The 24,607-nt window shown below is 27.4% G+C and overlaps 1 protein-coding gene across 1 annotated transcript in view; it reads right to left on the reverse strand.

The window, feature by feature from the left end:
- The window catches only part of LOC134834635 (neural cell adhesion molecule 1), a 38,123-nt gene extending 13,808 nt beyond the window's left edge, over nucleotides 1-24,315 (reverse strand). The window contains exons 1-3 of the mRNA XM_063849371.1: nucleotides 24,184-24,315; nucleotides 4,550-4,682; nucleotides 1,405-1,613 (exon numbers count right to left, since the gene is read on the reverse strand). Of these exons, the coding sequence (XP_063705441.1) occupies nucleotides 1,405-1,613; nucleotides 4,550-4,682; nucleotides 24,184-24,256 (415 nt within the window). The 5' untranslated portion in view covers nucleotides 24,257-24,315. The remainder of the gene's footprint in view (nucleotides 1-1,404; nucleotides 1,614-4,549; nucleotides 4,683-24,183) is intronic.
- Nucleotides 24,316-24,607: the final 292 nt, after the last annotated feature.

Genomic DNA, 24,607 nt, shown 5'->3' on the forward strand with positions numbered 1-24,607 from the left:
AGAGCCCATTTGATGGTTTTCAAGCTTGAATTTGATCAAAAGTTATAGAAAATGTATTTGGATGACTTTTTGATGGCTCTTAAGCTTGAAAATTGAAAAATAATAAATACGTAAAAAATACGTAATTTTCATTTTGTGAGCCCATTTGATGGTTTTCAAGCTTGAAAATTGAAAAATAAAAAATTAAGAAATACGTAATTTTCATTTTGAGAGCCCATTTTATGGTTTATAAGCTTGAAATTGATCAAAAGTTATAAAAAATGTTTTTGGATGACTTTTTGATGACTCTTTAACTTGAAAATTGAAAAAAAAAAAAAATACGTAATTTTCATTTTGTGAGCCCATTTGATGGTTTTCAAGCTTGAAATCGATCCGTAAGAAATACGTAATTTTCATTTTGAGAGCCCATTTTATGGTTTATAAGCTTGAAATTGATCAAAAGTTATAAAAAATGTTTTTGGATGACTTTTTGATGGGTCTCAAGCTTGAAAATTTAAAAATAAAAAATACGTAAAAAATACGTAATTTTCATTTTGTGAGCCCATTTGATGGTTTTCAAGCTTGAATTTGATCAACAGTTATGGAAAATGTATTTGGATGACTTTTTGATGGCTCTTAAGGTTGAAAATGAAAAAATAAAAAATACGTAAAAAATACGTAATTTTCATTTTGTGAGCCCATTTGATGGTTTTCAAGCTTGAAATCGATCAACAGTTATGGAAAATGTATTTGGATGACTTTTTGATGGCTCTTAAGCTTGAAAATTGAAAAATAATAAATACGTAAAAAATACGTAATTTTCATTTTGAGAGCCCATTTGATGGTTTTCAAGCTTGAATTTGATCAAAAGTTATAGAAAATGTATTTGGATGACTTTTTGATGGCTCTTAAGCTTGAAAATTGAAAAATAATAAATACGTAAAAAATACGTAATTTTCATTTTGTGAGCCCATTTGATGGTTTTCAAGCTTGAAAATTGAAAAATAAAAAATACGTAAGAAATACGTAATTTTCATTTTGAGAGCCCATTTTATGGTTTATAAGCTTGAAATTGATCAAAAGTTATAAAAAATGTTTTTGGATGACTTTTTGATGACTCTTTAGCTTGAAAATTGAAAAAAAAAAAAAATACGTAATTTTCATTTTGTGAGCCCATTTGATGGTTTTCAAGCTTGAAATCGATCAACAGTTATGGAAAATGTATTTATCTCGAAAATGTGTCTGGAAAATTAGTTATCTGGAAAATGTATTAAAAAATAAATTTATCTCTTCGTCAAACGCCTTCCTAAGAAACTTTTTAAGTAAATCTACACGAATAAGATTTTAAAACTTTATCAAAGCAAAAATTATTTTTAAATCATTTTATCCTAATTATTCCAAATGATAAAAAACGTTTATACTTACCAATTATTGTTAAATTAACTTTAATGTTTCTCGTTTGAGCTACTTTAAAGTCCACACGACATCGATAAATACCCGTGTCAGACTCTCTAACACTTTGTACAGCTAATTCTCCGGGTAATTTTTCAAATATAAAATACGCACGATTAGCAAATACAGTTTCATCCGACCATCGTTTTGCTGATTTTGTATCACGCTCACGTACATCAACGCTGAAATGACAAAAAAATCGATTTTAGGACATAGTTTATTCGAAACTGAAATTATACAACAAAAAAACGGACTTGTAATATTTGATAAATCTTTTATTTTTTTTTTCTTGAGAGAAGCAAAATTCTTGTTTTAAAAGTTTTTTCACAGATACTATCGCATAAGTTTAAATATTAATAAAAACTACCAAACTCACAAATGTTATCATTTTCTTTTTCATAGGTTTTTCAAGTACAAAGCTATAGCAAAAATTAGAAGAGAAGTCAAAGGTAAAATTTATGTTCATACTCTGTTTTTTTTTAAATAACATGGAAATTTTTGATTTGTATTGATGAAAATAATAGCAATAAATACAAAACATGATTGAAGTAGTACATATTTCGTGGAAGTAAAAAATAAGAGAAACTTATGGAAAAATTATGTAAAATAGACAAGAATACGATCCTCTTTACAAAAATAAACAATTTTTCTTACAAGTCGATTTCTCACATTTCACTTCACACTTTTTTCTATTTTATTTTTTAAAAGTTATGATAGTCCCGAAGTTAAAATAAAAATAATTTTGTCGCCATTACACAGGAATTTTCTATTATAAACAGACACTTTTCTAAGAGATTCTTGTTAAAATATAAAACTTTACAGCAAAAACTAGTGCAACGTAAAAAGGAATAAAAGTTTAAGTTTGTCTTTTAAAACTTTTCTTTTTTTCGTCAACAACGACCTCTTGTAGTTATATGAGATTTAAGCGTTCTGTAGGTATCTATGCAAAAAGAGATAGATGTAATAAAGTTTTGTATTACCAACACTCGAGAGGTAATAATAGTCAAACTGCTGCAAGTAAGTTTTTGGTGTAAGAAATACTTTTTTGTCGTTTTTTCTTGTTTTGAATACCCAAAAAATTTATGGTATTCAGTTAGTTTTAATTCATAAGTATGATGAAAAAAAATATAAAAGTAAAATACATAAGTAAATACTTTAAATAAGTTCAGTGTTGTCAATTTTATCTTTGATTAAAAGTTTTTTAAAATACAATTGTTGCTGAAAATCAGAAAAACGGGAATTCAAGTCGTTTTTTTCTAAATATATTTTGTTTTAGAAACATTTTTTTTTATTTTCCGCCTATCATCTTTTTTCCGCACTATATTTTTGTAATGTTTGTCGGTTACATTTTTTTTTATCTTTATATCCATTGTTGAAGTTCAACCAAACATAAAATTTAATAACAAAAGGTGCACACAATGTCATTGTACGAAAAACATTAAAATGCAATCCTTTTGTAAGACAAATTCCTTTTAATTCTCTACTGTATATTCAGCTTTTGTCTATTGTTATCTATAGGCATGAACTATTTGTCATTTTTTTTATATAGTTTAAAATAAAGGTTACTTTTTGTGCATTTCATTATCAATCATTGTGAAACATTAATTGCAGATACCTTCCTTAGATACGAAATGGGTCAGCCTTGTTGGTTTCAATCTCTTATCTTTTGCGACATAAACAACGAACAGAGTAAAATTAAATGCATGATCCATGTTTTGCATGATGCATTACAATGAGCGCATTGCCAATCTACGTTTTCTCTGCGTTCAGGATGATGATAATAATAATAATAATAAAAGAATGAAAAGTTTGTGCATGCATGAGAATGGCAGCTGCAAAAATTCTCTTAGAATGAAAACATTTTAGCATTTATTGTTCTACAATTGTGATATGTATGTTCACGAATACACATACAAAAGCATAAGAGACGTACTCGGATGACATAGATTATTTGCATGATGCCTGTTTGCTATTATTTTTTCTACTGCATCATTTTTATCTCTATGACGAATTTTTCCAAGCAAACAACAAACCAAACTATGGTGATGATGATGATGAGAGGAAAGATGTACACAAAAGGAACATAGACGAATAAACTATACGCCGTACAAACATTTAAATGCATTTTCGGTGAGATAAAATAATGAAAGTTGGTAGTTGGTGAATGGAAAAAATTATTTTTTTAGGTTTCATGCGGGAGAACAATATAAAGAATAGAGAATTAAATGTTTAGGTAAAACGGTATGCGTTACATCAGTTGAATACAAAATTACATGGATTTGTATGTGATGAAGGATTAAAATGCTCCTGCTTTAGACATGTTGTTATGAGGCTTTCTATTGTATTTTTTAAATTTCAAATTTTGGTTTCAGGTACCCATGCGGATTTATAATTATTACAAGATTTGGAAAAAAGAAATTCCCATGATTGTTCATTGTTGCAGTAAAAAGTAGAGCTCAATTTTATCATTGTCTTGCAGTTGCTCATTTTTATTCTTATTAGTTTTTTGTTCAAAAACCAACTAAAAGTCTTTTAACGCGCCAAGAGAAAACAACATTTAAAGAACATAATTCATAACCAAAGTATTAATAATAAAGAAAACCAACAAAAAGCATTTAAAATATTAAGAATGTATTATAAACAAAACAGAATTGTCTCGCGAAACTTTTGTGTACGCTCTTTTTACTTTGTTAAATAGGCAGTGTACATTTTTTTCACGATCGTAAAACAATCAAGATATTTTTTGTTCGTTCCTCAAACACATTTCAAACGTCAGCTCTACAAAAGCATCGTCGTCTGATATTCATTATAATTATCATCGTCATTGCTTGTCTGTGATTAAAGAAGAACGAAACTATTGTTTTCCTCTTACAACGCGGTGCAAAATGGAAAATTCTCATTATTGTTGCCGTTGCTGTGGCATGACGATGAATCATGAAAGGAGAAAATATAGGGATGATATACGTTTATAATTTTGGTGTCTTCGTCGTTGTTTATTTGTTTCGTGGAAATAAAAGGCATTGTTTTTGACAATAATGAAGAATAGTATAACACAATATGCAAACTGCAATGGTTTTATTTTTACAAAAGAGAGACGAGAATATTTAATTACACATACCTGTAAATTGGTGTTCCTTTATCTTCACGATACCAAAGTATCAGTATAACATCATCATTTATTTCTTGTGTGCTGATATTGCATGGTAAGTAGACCGTCTCACCGATCAACGCCTCCATATTTATCATTGGAACTGCAAATAATAATAATAACAAATGATATACTTTAATATAATTTTAAGGTGAGTGAAATAAATATTATTTTATCATTTCAGTGTGTGTGCGCGTTGAAAATTAAATTGGAAATCTGAAAATATACCGGTTATGTCAAGAGGGGATACAACTCAGACGCAATTATTTCATGCTACACACACAAAACTTTCATTGAATCTGCTCGATTATTATTATATGCACCAAATGAAATGTAAAATTTTTGTTCGTGTGCCAAAACTACTTTCGCAAAATAAATTCAAATATAAATTTTGAATGAGCTAGAATAACGGTGAGCGAACGGCAGAAAGAAGATTAAAAATGCTTATCAATTGAAGTGCAGGCATTGCAATTTATTTTTTTCATTGATACAGAATATTCTTTTGTTACAATTGAAGTGAACATATTGGCTAAAAATGTCTTATATAAATAGCCCTATTTTTTTTTGTTATAATCAGGTAGTTTCAAACATTGCCCATTCATTATGTATTTTAATTTTAATTTATTTATTTACTTTTTTTTCGGTAAAATAACCTTCATATATTGGAGAATAAGATTGAATATTTTTTTTCTTTTAATTTTCATATATTTTCACACAGTCATATCTTCAAACCATACACTTTCAGAATAGACCAATTCCATTATAATTCAATCTGTTCACCGAATATCAATTTCAGACGAAATTCAATTTAAATTAAGTGTTCACCGATATAAAATTTATTTTATTATTGTATGATTTTCGTTTTGCCCAAATATCATCAACACTCTCATCGCTGCTCCATTGTTACTCTTATACAAATTAAAATGGAATTTTATTAAACGGATAGTTTTCAATTCATTCATTGTTATTGGGTTTTCTGCTCGTGGCATGCGGTACAAATCACATATAAAAATAGGAAGGTAATAAAATTTTCGTGAGTAATTTTAATATCATTATCATTATTAATACCCTTTATTATCATTATAAACTTTTCTCTCTCTCACTTTTAGAATACTTTATTATTATTGAGATAGTGAAATGTGTCAAAGTGTCAATATATATAAATTAAGGCTTTAAAGTTGTTCAATTAAATTAATTGCCTGTCTTTTGTTGAAAATGACTCTGTAGAAGATTTTATACTTGTGCACGACATGGAAAAGATGAATTAATCAGAACGAGTGAACAAGACACTCAACAGAGCACGTGTCGTCGTAATTTCTGTCAAAATATCAATGCATTCACGAGTACTTTTTTGTTTTACCCTTTTTTACATTATGCATACAATTATGAACTTCTCTTTGTATACATATATTATATATCATCATTATAAGTACTATAACACATAAAATATTTCAATCGTATAAAAAAATATAGTACATTTGCAAGTTACATGTGATTTTGACGAGACTTTGAGATGCTTTAGATATTATATCATATTATTGAGGAGAAGTTATTTCTATGTCAAATATATTTTTACCTAACATCAGTTTCAATTATTAATAATATATTAATAATCTCAAAAAGATAAAACACAAAATGACAATTTTAAAAGTAAATGCTCAAAACAAAAAAAAAATATATTTTTTTTACTCTCAATATTCCAATTGTCATTTGCACGTCCCGTAAAAAAATAGCAATTAATTAAAACATTCTCACTCAGCAACGACATAACCGTGCACTGTCGGATGTTGATGAAGTAGGTACTTATAAAAAATACGCGACTTGGCAAAATGTTGATTTTCAATGTGTATTTTTTTTTTATCAGAGAGCTGCATTTTTCTCCATTTCTGTTAAACTGAATGATATTTTTGTTATTATGTAGTTGATGCCAAACTAATAGAAAGAGCTCTTGAGTCAAGGACAGCAACGTGGAATATTAATCATTTTTTCTCTACTTAAAAAAGTAAAGAGTGATGGAAATTTTTATTAAAATTTAAAGTTGGTTTTGGTTTCTAGATAAGAACCATTCATCCTTATAATTTATTTAATAAACGTGTACAATTTATTTTAGCAAAATACTTTACATTCAAAAATACAAAACAAATAAAACTGACCCAACTGAAGATAACGGATAATTATAAGTTTTCTTATTTTCATTTTGTACTAAAAAAACAACAAAAGAAAACCATTAACATGTAGAAAAAAACCGCACAAAATGAACCACAATCAACTTGTCAAACACATCTTTTCGAAAAGATAGACACACGTAAACGTAATTGAAAAATATATCTGCTTATAGTGCATCCTTCTATCTATTCACAATAGAGAATAGAAGAAAACTTGCAAGAAGCATAATAAAAATGAATCAAAGTTTTATACTCATCTCTCTTTCTATCTTTCCTTTTTTCGGTAAAACAGATGTTTTGCATGATGTTTTCAATAAAATGAAAGAGATAAGCAAACCAAAAACATGCCTAATATAACTTTACGATGAAAGACAAGACGACTTCAAACATCACTTTTTTGTTTTAATGTAATTAATTAGTGAAACATTTTTTGATGTTTCTAAAGTGAAATGTTATCCCGTCATTATAATTACTATAACAAAAATATTTTTTTTGCAATAATTTTGGGCCATTCACGCGGAGAACAGAGAAACTTTATGAACTTTTCTCATTAATATGGATGTTTAAATTATCATAATGACATGAATAATAAAATCTATAAACTAATGTTATATATGGAAATACGACAGTTTTGATGAATAAGTTTTTAAAATGGGCTACTGTGTGATTTGATGTTTCAACTACTTGCTTATTTGATTTTTCTTAAAGTTTCGTTCAGCAATGTTGATTTGTAAAAAGCAACTGTGCAAATTGTAAGTTTTTAGTTGAAGCATTTTAAACTTAAAGCAAAAATATATTATTATATTTTAACATATACAATTCATATTTCATTATTTTTTTTAAATGAAAAAACGTAATATTCCAAATATATCTTATTAAATTACAAAATATACTTTCCTTACAGGTAGTCAACATATATTGGTCGAAGCAACAAAGAAAAAATATAAAAGGAAGATAGATAAATTTTCTCTTAAATCTAATAAAATAAAACGCGAGCATTATGCTGTAATAAACATATAAAATGCACGTGTGTACAGAAAGATTATATTATTATTATTATTATTACATTATGAGACTCCATGAGGAATATATGTAATATGTATTACCTACAAACTTTTTTTTACAGTACCAATCTAAATATTAAATTTGATAGATTGCCTACTATTAAATTGTGGTAATAAAATTATGTTTCTTTCTTTACATATCTTATGGTCTGTTCAAATGAGGCGAGTTTGTGAAATCAACAACATTCGTGAAGGCAAGAAAAAAAAAACACATAAATTGATAAAACAAATTTAATTTCGACGTAGTCTGGCATGTTTACCTTACTTTGGTACATTTGTCATGACTTGACGACGAAAGATGGTTCTTTAAAATTTAAATATAAGGAAATTTTTTTTCTTTATTACATAATACGTTTAACAAAGTAAATGTTTTTTTTTATTCAACGAAAAAGAATATTATTACAAAAGTGCGAATCGTATATTAAAAGCGTTAAAGCTGAGAAAATATAATTGTATCAAAATTCGTTATGTAAAACAAAAAAAAAATCACTTAAATGCGTAGGCAATTTTATGTACGTTATTGTTCAATTACAGACGCCTCCCGCTTTTAAAGATGTAAAAAAAATAATAAAAAAACCGCAATTATCTTATACTTATTTATTTGTTTATATTCATAACGTTACTTTTCATCTTTTTTCTTCAGAATACACAGTCATTGTGGCATGGGGAAAACGTGAGGAAAATAAAATTTAAATTCAAGCTAAATATGGTTCTGTATTATATTTTTAATAAGTTTTTCGCATGTTTGATAGATCGTCTGTTCTTAATAGGTGTTATATCATACGAAAATTTTTAAAAATCAGAATATGAGAAATAATAAATACTTTAATTTGTATACCTACAGATGATAAAATTGCTCCCTATAATGTAAATTTTTTTTCGTACCTCGAAAAGTCAGTCATAAAAGATAAGAAAACCGAAATAAATCAGTGAACATGCGAGTGCCATCTACCATCCAAAGATCTAGAGAAAAAAAAAACATACTCGAGAAATATTTAGATAAAGTAAGTAAAATTGTATGCTCAAATAGAAGGGACGAAGTAAATTTATGTGAATTTTAGATGTACCGAATGTAGAAAAAACGGAAACTGCGAGTGATAAATAAAAGCATTTTTTCTTCATTTTCGTTTTTTATATTAGCATGATAGATATGAAAACAAGCTTAAGAAAGATAAGGAGTCTCTTTGTTAAAATTGCCCTATGAAAAAATCCAATACATCAATTCTCATACATATTTTTTTGTTGCATAAAATGTTTATAAACATATCAATTTGCTTACTTTAGAAAATTACTTTTCTCTCATGTTTTCATCTTTCTCTTCTATGAAATTACAAAAGCCTGAAGAGGATGATTTGCACTTATTGAAAATTAATGTCCAAACAATCAAGCAAACAAAAAGAAACCGAGTATCCGATGGAAATTCGTAGACTTAATTGACCTGTTTTTATATAAATGACAAAATTAGTACTTTTAAATATGTGAACTAAATATAGCTATCACACATCAAAGAGACATGAGAGGACCCTCAAACACCACAATATACACAAACTTGGTTAAAATATCAAAGCTAAAAACCAAGAACAGTTTCTATTTTGTCTTATACAGTGTTGAGTTGAATATTGTATAAATGTATAATATGTATAAAAATTAGGTTTTATTAAGATTCTTTGGAAAATCTAAATTTAATTTATCAGTTGAAATAGTTTTATTACACATCAAGTGAATACGCATAAAAGTTGCTAAATGTTTCTTCTTTCTTAAATTTGTTTTACAGTTTGTTTTGGATTGTGAAAACCACATATATGCATTAGAAAAAATGATTCTGAAAATCTACAAAATTAAACATTTTCCTGTGTGACGTGTGTATGTTGTTGTTGTTGTTTTTATAATATTGCATCTGCTGCTGTTCATAAATAAAATGGTGCCGACACAATTTTTCAGCAAGAGAGGGACGGGAACTTCTTGTTTCACGCGTGTACCTTTTGTATTTGACTTCGATAGTTGTATTTTGTAGTTTATATAAAGTACAAATAAAACAACTGCAAACATATGACCTACATGTTTCCTCGCTACTGTTCATAAAAGGAATTTCTGATGTAAGAGAGCATGTTTCGAACGACAGATTCATAATGGAAGTACCTATTGTCTTCGAGATACAACAACAGGAAGCAAGTTGTCTACAAAAATATGAGCGTTTGGTATGTATGTATGTTGATTAAATTTATTTGTTTGTATTTTCATTCTTTTTCTTGTATTTATTGTCGCTTTCTTTTTTTATTTACAAAGGGTTGCATCCTTTAAATATTTCACATACTTATATATGATATCAATTTTTCAATTTTGTGGCTTTCATTGTTCAACATTTTTTACTTAATTGCATTCAGTATTTTTATACGTTGCAAGCAAGCTTATTCAACATCATTTTAAATTACACTTTCAATTAACACACCAATTAAAACTTTCCTTTCCGCATATTAACTGCCTCTGGCTTTCTTTGTATGTTTAAGGATATTTTTTTATTATGTTTGAACTTTTCTACTGAAATTGATGTTGAAAATGAAGTAATAGACACAAAAACTCTTTACACTGTGCAATTTTTCAACAACTTTTTTTTCCCTCATTTTTATTTTATTATTGTTTACTTTGCGTTTCTTTTTAACTCTTTCTACATTTTTGGTTTTTTTTCTGTAATCATTATAATTATTAAGGTTGAAATTATATAAGAAAAAAGAAAAATAAGATAGAAACATTAAAAAGAACCAAATTATCTTTTGGTACATTTGTCACAATTTAAAAGTTTCGAGAACATTTTATTATCAAACTTATATAAAGATATTATTTCTTTTTATTAAATAATTATTTTTTTTAAACTCTTTTATATAAATGTGTGATAATGTTATATACAACTTGCAAGAAACTAATTAAATTACTATTTCATTTGAAAACACATGTCACAAATAATATTATCAAACATAATTGGCGATATACAGCAACACTTGTAGAGATTTCATCAAAACATACATAATAAATTTGATTTCGACTGACTGATTGAATTTAAATTTGATTTGATTGATACTTGAATTATTTATTAATCTATGGAATGTTTTAGTGTGAGAAATGTTTCGATATCATTTTGTAAAATTATTTGGTAAATTGATTTTAGTAGTAAAAGACAAAGGAAATAATTGCTTGTCGGAATATCATTCAAATTCAATTCTGCATTATATTTAAAAAAAAAGACTCATTGAGATAAAGTGCCATTTCATTCATTCTAAATGCTTTATATATTCGAAAACTTTCTTAACTTATTATGACGATACGAGTCAAAAATTAAATTTTAATGAATCAGAAGCAGGTAAAACCCTTCGAAGACGTGCTTTGTCGTCACTTTTTGTTTAATGTGGTTTTCCGCTGAGAACATTGTATAAATACTGCACACGAATTCCAGCACCTTTTTCAACTACTCGGTTATGCCTGAAGCAATGTAGAGGCATGCAATAAATAACATCACTCTCTTTCTTTATTTTAACATTGTAACAAACATGAACACGAACTCTCTCGCACACTAACAAAAGTTTTATCTTTGATGTTCCTACATATTTTCAGTAGGTACACAATGTAAATCATAGAAATTGCACACTACGAGCGATAATATCAAATGATAGACATATGACAGCATGTGTTATAAACAATATACCAAATAAAATTTATATTATTATTATTGTTACGCTTAGTTGTGTTACTGATGTGCCCGGATTGTGTTTATGTCAAGGCTGGAAAGCAAATGCTCATGTAATCGAATATAAAATCATTTTATGGTCCATTTTCTTCAACAAACACGAACCATTTCAATATGTCACGAATATATAAGCACGTTTCTACTGAATTAGCAAGTGAGACAACAACAGGTTGTAAAAAAACATTTAGCACAGAAATATATAAATGAACTATCTTTTCTCTTAAAAATTTGTCACATAAATTAGAAGTGCTTTGCTCTTGGTTTTTATTTTATCTTTCTTGTGAAAAAAAGGAACAACTAACAGTAACTCACAAAAGACAGATATGGATGGGTTTGATATAATATTTAGTATTTTATATCAGAATACATGGCGTCTTCTCTTTACTTGTTTGCGTGAGGATCTGTAACGATGACAACATTTATCTCAATTTTATCGCACAACTTCTCTTAATTTTAACAAGAAAATCTTGTACAATTCATGAGCAAAATGTACATCAGCATATGTCGTACACATTGAATTTATTTACCAAACAAACATGAAAACAATAAAATTTTGTTTATATGCCTGTATTATATACAACTGAATTTATATATATATACATGTGTATAAACATACACAATTTTCCAAAAAAAGGAGAAGTGCATTAAAAGCAATGCTCTTGCAAATAATAGCTTCTAAGCAAATAAATTTTATCTTTAATGCAAATGGAAAGAAAATGCAATCATCTTTTCAGTTACTGCCATAGTAAAATTCCTGCTTTGTCAAATTTTAATTGTTTATAAAGCATTCCATTTCGATGATACTTGAAATACCTCCAGAGGGAGACATTCCGGAAAATTTGGACTGAAAATGGATTGTTGATTAATAAATTTTATCTTTACACTAAAGAAATCCATGTACAATATTGTTGAATGTATTGAGCACATCAACAATTTTTATTTTTATGCTCGCTCATCGGCAATTAAATACTCATTTTTTTTAGAATGAATCGTGCAATGAAATACATTAAAATTTTCCATTTAAACATTATATTCTCATTAAAATAATCAATATTATCCGCATCATAATAATAATAATAAAATAATCATCACAAAAAATTGAAATGGAATGTACATCATTGGGGGACATTCACAAAGTCCATACACAATTTATATTCATAAAAAATCGAAATAATAATCGCATGCGGTTGACAAAAAACCTCGACGAAACATAATTCTAAGCATTTATTTATAGCACAGACAATGAAGAACCAATATGAAGCAGTTTTGGTAGTAAATGTTTTGAAAAGAATTATATTGGACAACACTGATGATATTCGAAATTTATCAGAATAAATATTACAAAAAAAAAACATTTATTCCAATCATTAATATCGAATTAAGTTTTTTTTTTGTTTAAATTTATTTTGCAGAAAATTTATTAATGTAGATGAAATGAACTATAGGTATGAATATTTTCTTTTCACTATTGCTATAGAAAAAAATAAATGAATTAAAATAAATACTAAATTGAAGTAATATATCAGGCAAATAATTTCAGTCAAATCGTTTAATGTTTTAGCTTATTTCAAATCTCAGTAAGCGACACAACTTCACACGAAATAATATAAAATTAAATTTTAGTTTACACTATCAGAAGTGCATTGCGATAGACAGATATACATAAAGCCAAGTCATAAATTTCTATTGCGTATAAAAACAGATGTACAGATTTGAGGTCAGCTTAAAAATAATTGGCGAAACTTTTTATTTCATCTTCTCTTTTCTCTCTCATATCTTCCCATTTTGTTTCAGGCTTTTGTATTTATATAGTACTTTATTTTATTTTAGGAAATTCAGTCTCGACAAAAATTGTCTGTTTGTAACAAGCGGCAGGAGCAACGTAACCACACTCACATACACAGATATGTATAAATATAAGTCGTTTTTCGTGAGTTTTAATGTAAATTGGAACAATGAAATTCGTATATTTGCACAAGAGTCGACTTTAAAGTGGTAACATCGTTCGTTTAATGTGCGGAAAATTCACATTTTTCGGAGATAGACTGTTGAACTTTTTCACATATTCACATTTGTGTGTGACGTTGATTAAGAGCTCAAGAAAACATGGATGCGGAAATGAAAAAAGTGGTAAAATAACATAATAATTATATTTAAAACATGATAGTGTCTGAAATAAGAGCAATGCAGGGTGTTTAATCGTAAACCATCATAGAGAGCATAATATTTGAACAAGTAGAAAAAAATTGTGGAAAACTTCAAGTTTTAATCTCTTATTTAATGTAATATGAGAAATTTTTTTTTTACGTAGTTTATGTGAGAAAGTTATGTTACAAACTTTTGTTTCAAATAATTTATTTATATGCAAGCATCAAAAGTTAGAGAAAGTTAATAATAAACAGGTGTTATTTAATTTTTTGAAAATGTGTGATTTTTAGAAAAAAAAAAAAAATAAATAATTTAAGGACTTTCAATTCCTATAAAAATAATTAAGTGCAAAATTAATTAATTATAAATTTAATAATTATGTTAAATATTAATTTTTGAACAATTTTTTCTAATTGATCATAGATAAAAAACAGGACACAAAAACTGTTAAACTTCAAGATATGTAGTACAAAAAATCACAATATAATGTAAACTAAGAAAGTTTTCAAGAACGTGTAACATCAACATAAGTTAGAGATGTATCGAAACTAAAAGTGTACTAATTAACAAGAGAAAACCATCTTTGGACAAAAATATAGGTAGTATAAAGTTTTCACAAAGAAATTACCTATGCGTTGTTTTGTTTTTCAAAACTTGTCTTCATTTGTTTTGTAGAACTTCTCAAATATGACTATTCTTTAACTTTATGGAAGAGAACTTACTGTGAAAATAATAATCAAACATTTTTTTCAATTTTCATGAAAACTTTGCTATTAAATTTTTGGAGTGGCCTGTGAAACTGAAAACAGTTTTAATTTTTGTATCGGCCTAATTAAATGTCATCCGCCATATTGGATTTAGGAGCAGATAAACAAGAGATTGGTAAGAATTTTCACTTTATTTAAAATATTTGTTTTTAATAAATATATTTATTTTTAATGGATTTTGTAGTTAAGAAGGCAAGACAAAGCAGGATAGGAAATGACGAAGAACAGCGAGAAGAGAAAACACACACAAAAAGGAAAACATGATGCAGGCGAAACATGATGGGAACGATGGCAGGCATTTAGGGTAAGTTATCAATTTCTAAAGAACACATTGTAATTTGGAATTCTTTGCGGCAATTTGCGTTGTCAAAAAGAGTTCCGAAAAATTTGTTTTTTAGCAAAAAAAAAAAAAAGAATCACATCGTGACGACGACAAAGACAACGAAAATGGCAACGACAGGAAAATTGGTAAGTTCTTGAAACTTTTTAGTTTAAAGTAGAAAAAATCACGCACTTTTCGTAAGGGTAGTTTTAAGTTTTTTTTTTCAGCTAGAATTAAGTTTAGAGCATTTGTCGCTCTAATAGGGAAAGTTTTTTTTTTTTAAATCAGGGAGAGCTTCAATTATTTTTGTAACGGGAATTGTTTTCCTCAACAGATTTTAAGGGTTTCTGCTATAGAGCGTTAGGTAGTTTTAAGTTATCTCAGGGAATTACACGAAAAGTGCGTTTTAGTTCAGGTTAGTTAGGTTCTTTCACAAAAAAAGTACAGAAAGAACTCTTGGGCAGCATTTGGGAATAAATTTCCTCATATTGCCTTCTTCTTTATTAAAATACAAATTAAAAACTCAAAAATTAGAAAAAACAAATTATTTAAAATGTTTTTGGTATGTTTTTTGAGAATTTCTTAAAAAAGGTAATTAATTTTGAGTATTTAAAATGTATTGATTTTATTGCTCCATTATTAATGTTTTAAACCTACATTGAATTGAAAAAAAAAGTTTTTTTTCGACCTTACAAATCAACATAAACAGATAAACAATAACAAAAAAGTATTTCTGCACAACTCAATGAACCTGTTCGACCTGTGTTAGGCATTTTTAAAAAGTCATAATATTAAAAAAAAACCTTTTCATACAATATTTCATAATTTAAATAAGAAGCAGATGTGACCAGTTACGTCGCAAAAATACATTACATCTTATTATACATTATGGTAGTTAGTTACACGTTAACATGGAGTCCACACATATTGAGTAACAAGGAAAAACTATGCGATGTGAGTGAATTATGTACTAAAAACATAGAAAAATTAAAACAAAATGACCAAATATTATTTCGACTTCCCTCAGGAAATTCAGTTGAACTCACTAAAAAAGTTTAAAATAAAATAAACGTTGGTTCGTTTATCTTTTATTATATATACAAAATAAAGAGACACATGTAGTAGGTTTTTAATTATGATGTGACTTTTCTTCTTCATAGAATGCGGAATTCATTAGAAAAAGTTTTTGCTTTTTATTAATTAACAATATTATTTTTCGTTTTATATATCATGAGGACAACGACGTAACATATGAAGCAGTGAAAAAAAAATAAAACTTTTTTCCTTACATCATCTAACATACATATATTTTTATTAGAGAATCCTTACTTGATACGAGTCTTCATTTTACTTCACAAAACCCTTGAAATTCACTAACTTAATAATCTAGTCAGTAATATAAAAACTCTTAGAAACTTTTATATCATCGTAGGGATGAACATTTTTTTTCGTTTCAACCAGCAAGTAAAATGTCAGTTTTGGTCAACCTACTTCAGTTGAGATATTATTAATTTTTCCTTGTATAGAGTTTCTGTTTACGTGTGGCTTCTTTTATATAAACATAAACACAACACACATACGAATGTGAGTTTAATAAAAAGTTTGTCTTGCAGATTTTTGCTTGAAAACACATATTACTTTACAACTATACAGGACCAAATAATAAGTTTTAATCAAAGTGTGAGAATGGATGAGAAAGAAATATAAAAATCTGTTGAGATTTTTACTTGAAGGAAAAATCGATCGCAATGAAAATATTTGATTTTGACCTTTGTTCAGCGTGAACATTGAATTTGTTCTGAATGAAGCTTTTAATAGGCAATGAGATTTATCCGAACATGAGAGTATTTCACTTCTTTCTCATACAGATTTATTAATATTGAAAATTCATGTCATATCGAGAAAACCGTGTTGATTTCATATGCATCGAGTAAATGTTAGAAGTAATTTTTGTCCTACTTTCACATAAACATTTTATCTCGATAACAACGACGAAGCAAAAAACCTCTAAAAGTGCATCATATTCGAAACAACTCAAAATACTGTAGATGTAAGCCATTTTACATAATAATACAAACATCAAGAGTGTGGCATCAAAGCAGAGTATACTAAATAGGAAGTCATTTTGGCATGAACTGTGAATACTAATGATATCTGACGTATATTTATTTTTGGATAGCTCTCGAGTGCAAGTCTGTGAAGAAAAATACTGAACTTCATAAAATACGAAATGAAAACGAGTTGAAAGCTAAATGAAAGAAGCACAAATATTATTGTTAATGAATTTTCAATTAAAAACCACTTAGATGATTGTATTTCCTTTTTGAATACATAAAATGACCTTTCCTCTAATACAGATAAAGAGTTATTGACCATGCAGAGAACAAATCCTTTGACATAATAATTTGAATAGCATGTGCAACAAGATTATTTAAGTGGAAAATATGGAATTAGACTTTAAATTTAAATAATGCATATTTGGCGTTTTCTGTGTAATTTTGTATTTTTGGCAACGAACTGAACTCCCAACTTTGTGGCTGGATCGTCGTACTACATGAAACATTCAGGGCAAAAATCGATTTTCCTACATATTTAACAGAAGCGAAATTTTCTTGTGTGTAAATAGTGCTTGAAGTATTTTGCGGATGAAAGCAGTGATTACAAATAAAAGAAAACAGACTTGTGATATATGATCATCTCATTACTAATGTTTAAAATAAATAATGATAAAATGTAAGAAATCTTTGAATAACCAGTCATGCGTAAAAAAGGTACTCAATGTGTATGTAAATCCAGAAAAGGAGTGAAAGGGACAAAATGATTGAAAGCCCTATATTCCGGAGGAATTTTGAACGTTTTCAAACAAACAATAATTTGTATTTATATTTAGAAATATACTTTTCTTCATGAAAACTAAAAAGGATACAACCCTCGTTAATTAAATTTACTGACACAGACTTTATTCAATCTATCATCATATATCATATGGTAATCCGTTTGCTTTGACTTTGTAATCTTACTTACGCCATATACTATGAATTGAAACCTTTATGTTTCAGTATTGGCTACCTGTAGACAGAAAAGTCAGTTTATGAAGAAATGAAAAAAATACATGTTACAAAAAAGTTCCTTTCAAAAACAAAAATATTCTTGTAACAAATGTAATGATGCTAAAATAAAAGTGCTTTCTTCGAAAATTGTGACATTGACTGTTAATGTACAAAGATGTAGACGAAAAAAAAAAAATAAGGAAACGCATTAAAGAGACCCATTAATCACTTAAAATAAAGTTGAAACGTTAATCTTATAAGTAGAGTAGACCTATTTTGTGTTGTTCGAACTCAATTTCTGCTTCTCGCAAGTTTTTAAGGCCTACCATTGCTGCTGACGAACAATAACAGGATAAAACAACACGACACGCTAATTCCATTAAAAAGTGCTTAGCAACTTTGACATTTATCTGATTCTCTGATTACAATAGTCGTCACGTCATGTTTCTCGAATAAAGGCGTAAACAAGATTACTACTTGATTTTTGCTCCTACAAAAAAAAATCTCAAGGTCGTTTTCAAAACCGCTTTTTGTCAATTGTTGCTTACTTCTTTACAAATAAAAAAAATGAAAATAAACAACACAATAAGTAGTGTCATGTTTTTTCCTTTTGTTAAATACGTTATTTGTATGCAGGAATTTCAATTATAATCCGTAATAAAGGAATATTGAAGTACCAAACGTGACGTTACTTGGTTATTTCATGAAAAAATGCAATAAAAATTAATGATTTAAATAACAGATAAAGCAAAATGTGACATCTTTCACGAAAACTAAATCGAAATGAATACAGATGCTGTCAATATCGTATTACATCATACAGTCAAACAAAAAAAAAAGGTTTGAAAACAAAAACAAGACAATAGAAAAGGATAAAAAACGTAAAATGGAAGAAAATGAAATGTTTGTTCAACAAAACTCAATATTGATACCCTGCTTTCTTTTTCTTTTCTTTTTCTATCTGAGCTTTACGCTTTGTTTCTTGCAAGTACAAGCAAACACATATAATGAATCGATTTTCAAAGAAAACAAAAGAAAGTGCTTCGTTCGCTATCTTTTTTTTAATGTAAAGAAAAAAATATGACAAGAGTTGGAAGAAAAAAATGTGTAAATAAACATTGAAAAATTCCTTGACGTTTTCAAAGTAATTGAAATGCGTGCGTATATTTATTCCCTTTGTGTGTGCATCAATTTTTTATATTTTGAATAAATTTTAATATAAAATATAAAAAAATTCAAAGATATAAAATTTATTTGATTCAAATAAGTTTTAATTTTAATGAAACGTGATTCCATTAAAATTGTCATCACATCTCATCATTTCGTGTCAGTACACCTTTCAACAGAAAGAAACCGGATATAGCACATTTAAAATAATTAGAACACTTAAGGATATCCTTAAAATCTGCCAGCTACGTTTTCCTTCTTTTATACGAAACGGTTAGCTTAATTCGAGTCAAAAAGATTAAATTTTAATTTGAATATAATTATCCTAATTTTATTGTGTCGTTTTTAATTAAAATGAATAAAATAAAATAAATTAAATGGAGTTGGACACACCCATTATTATTTTAATATTAAAATTTGATTCTTCTGCATTGTATTCTTTTTTTCACATAATTTTACAATTGTCAACGAATTGAATTTTTATGTGAAACAGTAACATAGCAAATAAAAAATTGAAATATTTATAATTATTTTTCATAAAATTAATTAATTAAAAATTATTTAAATCCATTTGCTTGTATTTTTTTTTGTTCAAAGTACATATGTTATTTTTTATTTTTTTATTTTTTAAAAATGAACAAATAATAATATTATTCTAATATAAAAAAAAATTTGGGTCAAAACTTTTAACATAGCTTAATGCAATTATATTGACGAGTAATTAAATCTCTATGTGTTTTTTTTTGAAAGAAATGATATTTCATATTTTTTTTAAATGGTTCATTTTACAGAATTAATGATAACGATGACTTTAGTGTTTGCTCATTATTTTTCATTTGCCACGAACTTTTGTGTTAAATGCATTTTATTTGTTGGTTTGTGTGTGATGAGGTTTTGATTGGGATTTTAACCACAATCAATTTTCATGTATTTTGTTTAATTATGTTGTTCGTTAAATTTAATTGCCCTTTTTTATGGAAAATGGTTTTTGGAAAAAATCCGTACTTACATCAACGATGAAAGAATGTCACAAAATGGGAATAAAAAAAAATGTGTTTTTTTGCTTCTTCGTTTAATCTAAAGTTATTGCTGTTGTCCTCAATTTCAAAAACAAACTTAAATATCAGACAAAACAAAAAAAAAAACATATTTTAGGTCTTTTGTCCTTTTTCACGTCAAATATTTGTTATGCAAAAAGACCCGAACGATATAATAAACACGTGCCATTCAAAATAAAAGTATCTCGTTTTCTTTTTATTCTATCTACTTTTTGTTTATTTTTATAGGAGAAAGTTGTACAAAATAGAAAAAAGTTTTATTTAAAAAGAAAATAAGCATTTTACCACAGAAAGTGGCTTCAGGAAGCAAACGACTTATTTTGCGTACAATAAAAGAAATAGTACATGTGTATAAATTCAAATGAGTCAGAAAATAAGTCTTCTTCTTCTACTTTTTAAAATACATTGCTATTTTATAATATATAAGTAAAATAATATAAATAATAAACTATTTTATAGATCCTTTATATTTACTTTATATGTACTAATTATTTTAATATTTTTGGAAGACATGTGAAAAAGTTTATTATGTTAAATTTACATAAAATATTACAATTTTTTGTTCCAAAAGAAATAACTAAAAAAAGCATTAAATTTATTTTTATCTTTGCTATTATTAACAATATCGATCCAACTCAAATCGAAACTTTAAAGTGTGGCGTTGATAAAAAATAAATACAGCGCAATTGATCATTGAAGTTTTTTTTGTATCAAAAACAATTTTGTAATATGCAAAAACTTATTTGCAATTAACACGATTAAAAAGGTTGTACTGAAAAGTATTTGCTCTAATAGAAATAATTGTAAAAACTTTCTGGGATTGTGACCTTTTTATTGTTTAGAGGTTATTGTTATTCGTTATGGTATTATAAGAAATGTTGTCATCATTATATTCTTTATCCGTTATGTCAGAAACCAGGCGTCTCCAGATAAATACCCACATAATGAAAATTTGATCCGCTTGATAAAAGCAAACACATTAGTCACTCTTCCATTAACTTAACAAGGCTATTACATTGCCATATAATGAAAATAAATAGAAATAAAACGAATAAGAAATTACATTACACTGAAAACGAAAAGCCCCAAATTATGACAAAGACAGACATGACGATTGACATATCATTTATTTGATAAACATTAACTGACTGCCCAAAATGAAATACTTTATCAGATATTCTATTCTGTTTTTATTATCATTGATATTTGCCAAGGCACCAAATAAAGATTTTGTCTGTTTTGTTTAAATTGAACATAAAACAATTATATTTTTTGTTAAAGTGTAAGAAAAATTGATTTTTTATTTCGAATGTGATTTTTTCCTTAAAAAAAGAGAAAATTTAGTATCTTACAAAATCCTCATTTTTTTGTCCAATTTTGTGCTATTTTTATTTTATCTTTTCACATTTATATAGCAAGTTTTTGCTTGTCATGATGCTTGACATTAAACCACAGTGTCAATATATAGCACTGCATAGTTTTACGCTTCTGTGCAAAAAGGTTGATATAGATAGAAAGAGGAAACACTTTTCGTTCAATATCCTTCATAATATTAAACTTGTTAGTGTCAATAATATCTAATCCAATGGATATTGGATTGCTGTTGATACTTTACCGCCTGATTTTCGGAATGCAACATCGTGCAACATCCAACCGATACCATAAAAGCAAGCAACAATGAGGCAAAAGTAAAACCATTTACTCTTGTTTGCTGTGCTGATTCTTAAATAAATACGGAATGTTGGATTGCACATTTTCTTCGTCTTTCACATCACATTGATTTTGCACGTGTGCTAATGTTTCAAATTGAATGCAAATCAAACACTTTTTAATTAACAAAACCAATTTAGAAGAACATGCTCAAAATGACCATATAATTAAGTCATTTACACAAAAGAAAACTTCAATAGCTTCCGGTTGTGCAAGTCTTTGTATTCCAATTAAAATAAATGTCATGATTTTAAGCATGTTTGAGTTCTTTCAAAAGAAACGTAAATTTGTTGCCTTTGTTATATGCAATAATAAAAGAGACAGAAAGTCACAAAAGATTTTACTGTTACTATTCAATTGGCCATAGAAAAGTATAATTGTTTGTTTTTTATTTTCTTTAACAGATTTTATGCTGCAAGGATTTCATATATAAAATGAAAAGAAAACTAATACCTCAAGGTATTTTGTGAATAATTTTATCTAAATAGATTGGCATCAAAGTTTGTTTCAGTTCAGGACCATTAGTTCTAAACCCATCCATTCATGACAAAATAGAACACAAGAGCATCAACATCGCTCGTTTGCTATCTGTTCTTTGTTACTCTCTCGTGCATTTAATCAAAAACATGAACCTCTCCATTCATGATTTAACAATTTTTGCAATAAAGAGATGGGTTGGAATGCACACTGTTCACTGTAAATTTCACATTTTCCATGCAAAGTGGATAATGAGAAAAATGTATGCCGCAGAAAGAAGTGATATGAGAAGGAAGTGCGACAAGATCGAAAACGATGACAAGTAGAAAAATATGTGTCTCCTTTGTGTATTTGTTCTCCGTTGTCTGTACTTACGGTTGGGCTGATACAGAATATAGAAAAAAAAACCGAGTGGAAAAAATGTTGAACAAAAGCAACTTTTTAATAATGCCGCATGCTTGCGTACCATTACCACATATATGACGTGTCCTTTCATGCCCGAACAAGGACTTTTCTCGTTTCATTCTTTTTTTTCTCATGTCAGCAGAAAAAATTTGCCACACATTTTCTCATACGATATTGATATTGAAAGAACGAGGATTCGATTTTTTTTTCTTCATACTAAATTTAACATTGATTTTATTTATTCATATATGAGTGAATGAACGAGTGTACAAGAAAAAGTGAAGGAAAGCAATATCTTCATTATTGCAATAACGATAATAATCTTAAAGCGACCCAAATTTGTGAAATAAAGAGTAAACTCAATAATTTAATTCATCTCATGTGGAAGTCATTACTCAAAAATATTTATCCCGAGTGAGATGATCACCCTCAATTCGGAAAATTGATCCTTTTGCTCATCAGTTTTATCAACAGCATCACAGAGAATGTCACAAAACCGTCATTTCACATAGTCTTAATATTACTTGATAATGCTCTTCGTATGTGATAATAATAATATGTGGTTGAGATACTTATTTATGTCAAGATGAAAATCATTACTTAATAATGGTAATAATAATGACAGACTATCCGCACGGAATTCATAAAATATTTATCTTTTTCCTTTCGACATTTTGGTACGTTTGATAGACGTACCAAACGATTCCTTTTTGATTTCTTTTTACTTACTGAGAATATGACAGAAAAGAAAACGTACATTAGCAAAGCTAAAAAAAAAGAAACGAAAAAGGACCAAGCAGAAGACCAACAATCAACGGTAATGGCAAGGGCATGGCAAATAGCTGAAATTATTACATTATTTGTAGAGGAGATGACGAGAAACATAAAAAATGTCATCAGAGACCATGGCTACGATAACCGTAATAACGATAAATAAATACAAATATGTTTCAGAAGGCATGCAGAATTTGGAATGTTTTTCTGCCGTGATTCTCTACCTAAAAAGAATATTTATGTTCAGAACTATCTTTTTATGGCATCCGATTTTGTTGTTTTCGGTTTTTTGTTATTTTTCACGTGATACGGTTTTTAAGTTGAAAAAATTAGGAATTTTTGACGGTTTACATTTAGTTATGTGAAAATTGCGGGAAATGTAAATTAATAAAACGAAACAAATGAAAATTCTCTGTACCTGCTTTTCACATTTTTGATGTTTGTTCATTAGTTCATTAAATAAAAAAAAAAATTAAAATGTTTTTAAAAATTTTGAAAAAAAAAAACAAAAAAAGATTTTTGAAAAAAAAATTTAAAATAAGAATTTAAAAAAACAATATTTTGTAAGTTTGCTAAATATACTGAATATGAAATATTTTGAATATTCTGAATCTAAAAGTTATCGGTTGAAATTTTCGTAATTTTTTTTAAAATTTCATTTGGATCTGCAAACTATTTTCATTTATGTATATTTAATAAAAAAAGGGAAGAACAATATATTTTTAAATAAATCATGTAAGAATGCTAATAACACTTACCATCTTTTACACTTGTTGAAATATCCACAATGATCATTAGTAAGAACCACACCTGAATAGTAATCCCCATCATAATTTGATCTCCAGATGTTACATCTGGCAGATGAATTATTTTTCTTCTCTTTCCTTTTTCTTCTGTTTTTTTTTTACTTGAATAACGTTTGATACTGAGTATGACGTTATAATAATAAATTATGACTTCTTTTCTGCATTATTAAAGAAGATTTTTCATACATATGTTTCTTCTTTGCTTACTTTAAAAAAACAAATAGTCAGACATATGAAATTATTTATAAGATGTTTAGTTTTACCAAACTTGAGTTTTACGTATTTTTAACTTTACTTCGCAATTATTTCACATTGCCAAAAGTTGTACTTAGAGAACGATTTTTGATCTTCTCTATTTCCATTCGCTCTACAAATA

Source organism: Culicoides brevitarsis, chromosome 3 (assembly GCF_036172545.1).
Source record: "Culicoides brevitarsis isolate CSIRO-B50_1 chromosome 3, AGI_CSIRO_Cbre_v1, whole genome shotgun sequence".
In the NCBI taxonomy this organism is placed as follows: domain Eukaryota; kingdom Metazoa; phylum Arthropoda; class Insecta; order Diptera; family Ceratopogonidae; genus Culicoides; species Culicoides brevitarsis.